This window comes from Tasmannia lanceolata, unplaced genomic scaffold, assembly GCF_043159265.1.
Source record: "Tasmannia lanceolata isolate RefF3 unplaced genomic scaffold, GAP_Taslan_0.1 ptg000044l, whole genome shotgun sequence".
Lineage (NCBI taxonomy): Eukaryota > Viridiplantae > Streptophyta > Magnoliopsida > Canellales > Winteraceae > Tasmannia > Tasmannia lanceolata.
Genome location: NW_027518721.1, coordinates 3,842,126 through 3,846,280, shown reverse-complemented (window position 1 = coordinate 3,846,280; position 4,155 = coordinate 3,842,126). Strand labels below are relative to the sequence as shown.

Sequence of the window (4,155 nt, the reverse complement as noted above, 5' to 3'; positions counted from 1 at the left end):
GGCTTCTTTTGTCTTACACATCAACGGTATTCTAAAGGATGTGGTATCATTTGAATACGTGGGCGGGAAGATGTTGCCTCTTATTGTTGGTCGGAGAGCAAAATATAGAGATTTTGATAATCTAATTTATAGCAAAATTGGGACCAATCGAAGTGAGGTTTCTCTATCTATAAAGTGTCGATATGTTTTCGACTCATCTCATATCATCTTATATGATATTCGAGATGACGACGACCTTGATCTAGTAATGATGCTCTTTAATAGTACGGTCATTAACACTGTGAGCCTATATGTAACTAAAGAGTTAAGATTCGGAGGAAACAATTCTCCGGAGCCTACGATTCCTTCCTCATTTGCAGAGGCTTCGAGGCCGAATATTAGTACTGTCTCTGTGGTTCCTGCATCACTGATTCTAACGGCCGTTGCTCGAAAAGAGAAAAGAACACTTGGCGGTATTCATACCATACATCGGTAAATTATAGTATTGAACAATTGTTGGGTGCGATTAATATTCATTCCTTTCATTTGTAAATCAATTACTTTAACTTTGATTGGCTACCGATCTGCAGGTATGAAGTGGACTTGAATCAGGATTTTGAAGATCCCACTTTGAATAAGACCGACGCGACTGAGACCGAGTTTGAGAAAACCCAACCAGGCAGAAACGATTGGGACTTCTGTACTAATTTGGGAGGTGATATTCATGCTATTGATTTGGTACGACCGAACGATGGCAATAATAACGACAATGAAGAGGACTTCGGTTATGATGAAGAGGACTTCCGTTATGATGAAGAGGACTTCGGTGACGATGATGAGATGGGTGATGAGGAGGAGGATGAACCTAGTAATTATCTAGGTGATGCTTTGGGAAATACCAATATAAGGCAGTCGATGGAAGCGGATGAAATGGTTGTAGGGGGTGATGAAGTAAATGTGATCGTGGGACCTGAGGATTTCACGGTCGGGGCAATCTTCCTAAATCTTAAAGTCTTTCAGAAGAAAGTCACAGAGTACGCAATCCGGCATCGGTTTGTGTTTGTCCCACAAGAGCCAAATCCCACAAAGTACGGCGTTAGATGCAAGGATGGTACATGCCCATGGCGTATCACAAGGACCACTTATACATATTATGTTAAGGTAAAAAAATTTATCCCTCAGCACACATGCTCAAGCACAATGAAAGGGAACGATCATCCCATAGCCACTGCAAAGTGGGCTGCTGAGTGCTCTCTAGCCTTATTCGAAAGCCCAGAAGATGTTAGGGCTCCTATGATAAGACGGTACATCAAGGCCCACTGCAGTATAACAATGTCGTATCGAAAAACCCACATGGCAAAGATGATCATACATGAAATTATGTGTGGGAATGCCGAGGCGTCATATCGCATCCTGCTTGCATATGCTGATGAGTTGGTAAGAAGGAATCCTAGCACAGTAGTGCGGTTGTGCCGAACTCGAGAGCTGCGGCCAAGAGGGGATGATACATTTGGGCGTTTCTTTTGGTCATTTGGCCCTAGCATTAGTGCGTTCAACCGAAGTGTTAGGCCCCTCGCCCTAATTGATGGGACCCATCTGCGGGGGAAGTACAGGGGGACTCTACTAGCCGCAACTGCGATAGATGCCAACAATGGGTTATTCCCGCTGGCACTTGCAGTAGTCGAGGCCGAGACGTATGATAGCTGGGTATGGTTCCTGCATTTGTTCCGTCAGAATTTCATTTCGGCAGGACGAGATGTCATCACGATTGGGTCTGACCGGATGAAGGGGTTGCCTAGAGCCGTAGCGAAAGGTCTCCCAGGGTCACACCATTTCTATTGCATCCACCACCTCAGTACGAACTTCCATGGAAAATTTTAGAGTGAAGATCTGCGAAAACTTTTTATGAATGCTGCATATTCCCTAAGGGAGGGTGCTTTTAAGGATGTGATGGAGAGTATTAAAACCATGAGTAAAAGCGCAGAGAAATGGATATCGAAGATTCCTAAACAAAATTGGGCCAGCGCTTATTTTGAAGGTTCTAGATACAACGTGCTGACAACTAACGCGACTGAGAGCTTCAATGCACTTTTAAAGGGCGCAAGGGAGCTGCCTATTGCAGCACTTGTCGAACAGACAAGATGGAAACTATCTGACTTCTTTCAGTACCGTCAGAAGGCAGGTAGGAAGTGGACGACTCGTTTGACCCCAAACGCGGAAGACTGGTTGGCCGAACAATGTATTCTAGCAGGTGCTTATATGGCGCACCAGTGTGGTTGGACCGTATATGAGGTCAAGTCCAAGTACCACGTTGATGAGGTGGACTTAGAAAAGAAAACATGTACGTGTCGTTTGTTCCAAACAATGGGAATGCCGTGTTCCCATGCGATAGCAGCCATGGGACTGGACCAACGAGACCCATACTGAAATTAACAAGAGGGAGGGTGAATTGGTTTTAACACTAATTTATAATTCTTTTTTTTATAAATTAAGTATTAAACCTAAATTAATTTTTCTTCTCTTGATTAGAATTTTGGTTAGAGCAAATAAGATTAAAAACAAAATGAAGTGCCAAACCAAATAAGAATGAAAGTGCAAGATAATGGAAGGAACACACCGATGTATAGTGGTTTGGGCAAAGCCCTACTCCACTCTTCTTAAGATCGTCCTTAAGGATTTCCACTATGCGAGATGAAAATCCGATATAGGGGGTCCCAAGTTATAATAGAAATGGCAACTATGAGGAGGGAGAATACGGTTGTTTAAGAAAACTAGAATTTACCAATTGAAAAACTTAAACCGATTAAGAGATCAAAAATAATATTTTAAGCATACAAGTTAAATCTAATGGTGCAATGCAAATGAAAGAGCAAGGAGATAGAAAGAGTGCACCCGAGATTTAAAGTGGTTCGGTCCTCAAACCCGAGGCCTACTCCACTCCACCAACCAAACCCGTTGATGGCTTCACTATTTGATCTTCTTAACCTTGGCGAAGATCGGTGCCAATTACAATTGCTTTAACCTTGGTGGCAATCCTCACCACGGAGAAAAAGGGCTCCACTTCTCCGAATACTCGCCCGAATACAAATCTTGAAAGATGAAAGAAAGAACTAAAAAATCCCTTCACAAGGGTTACAAAAGTTGTACAATTGAGAGCATATGATCCAAATCCTAAAGATGGTGATGAGAGGCACAATTGAGGTTTGATTCACTCTTGGATATTCAAATGAAGTTTAAGAGTGTTAGGATTGATATTTTGTATGTTTAGAACACCCATATTTATAAGAAAACCAAAATATGACCGTTCAATGGCATTGAGGTAATTCCAGCAAAATTTCAAACGGCTCTTTTTCAGACCGTTGGAGTGTTCTCGGAGTTCCGAGAATTCTCGGAGTTCCGAGAAAAAATCTCGGAGTTCCGAGAAGCCACACAGAAATTGGAAAAAGTCTACTGGACCATTTCTCGGAGTTCCGAGAATAATTCTCGGAGTTCCGAGAAGCCTATGCAGAGCAGATTTTCAATTCTGTTTTGGGCTTCCAATTCTCAACCAAGATGGGATTGCTATGAGGGTTCCAAGGTGTTGGAACTCCACAAATACAATCACTTGTTTATTTAGGGTGTGTGAGATTAACTGAATTATGCCTCTAAAAGCCTAATCTAGGTTTGGATCAAATACATTCTAAAAGACAAAAAATGGTCTTCAATATGAATTTCTTCATGTCTTCAAGTCTTCATGACTTCTTGCTTGATGACTTAGGCCTTCCAATTGGTGGTCCAATGTGAGCTTCTTGGCCTTCAATCCAAGCAACTTTGATCTTACTTTATCATAATCTATAACTTAGACAAACAAACACATTAGTGATAAATGATCACTTGTGTATTGGAATCATCAAAACAAGATGGGAATGCCAAGGTAAAAAACATTGGGCTTACAATCTCCCCCTTTTTGATGATGACAAGCACAAGAGATTTACAAATCAAAGCATATACTCTTTTCACATTTTTCTTACACTAGAGACTTTACACTAGAGACTTTACTCTAGATTCTTCTCCCCTTTGTCATCAACAAAAAGAAGGGGTAAGAAAAACAAGGGTTTAAAATTTACAATTTTAAAGCTCCCCCTTTTTCAAAGAAAAATTCAATTTTAACTCCCCCTAGTTAAAATAATTTTACAA

At 41.2% G+C, this 4,155-nt stretch overlaps 1 protein-coding gene across 1 annotated transcript; it reads left to right on the top strand.

Annotated features, from left to right (window-relative positions):
• The first annotated feature begins 1,884 nt into the window (after nt 1-1,884).
• LOC143864036 (uncharacterized) lies at nt 1,885-2,406 on the top strand. The gene has a single exon (XM_077374852.1). The coding sequence runs from the start codon at nt 1,885-1,887 to the stop codon at nt 2,404-2,406; it is 522 nt and encodes a 173-aa protein (XP_077230967.1).
• The last annotated feature ends 1,749 nt before the right edge of the window (nt 2,407-4,155 follow it).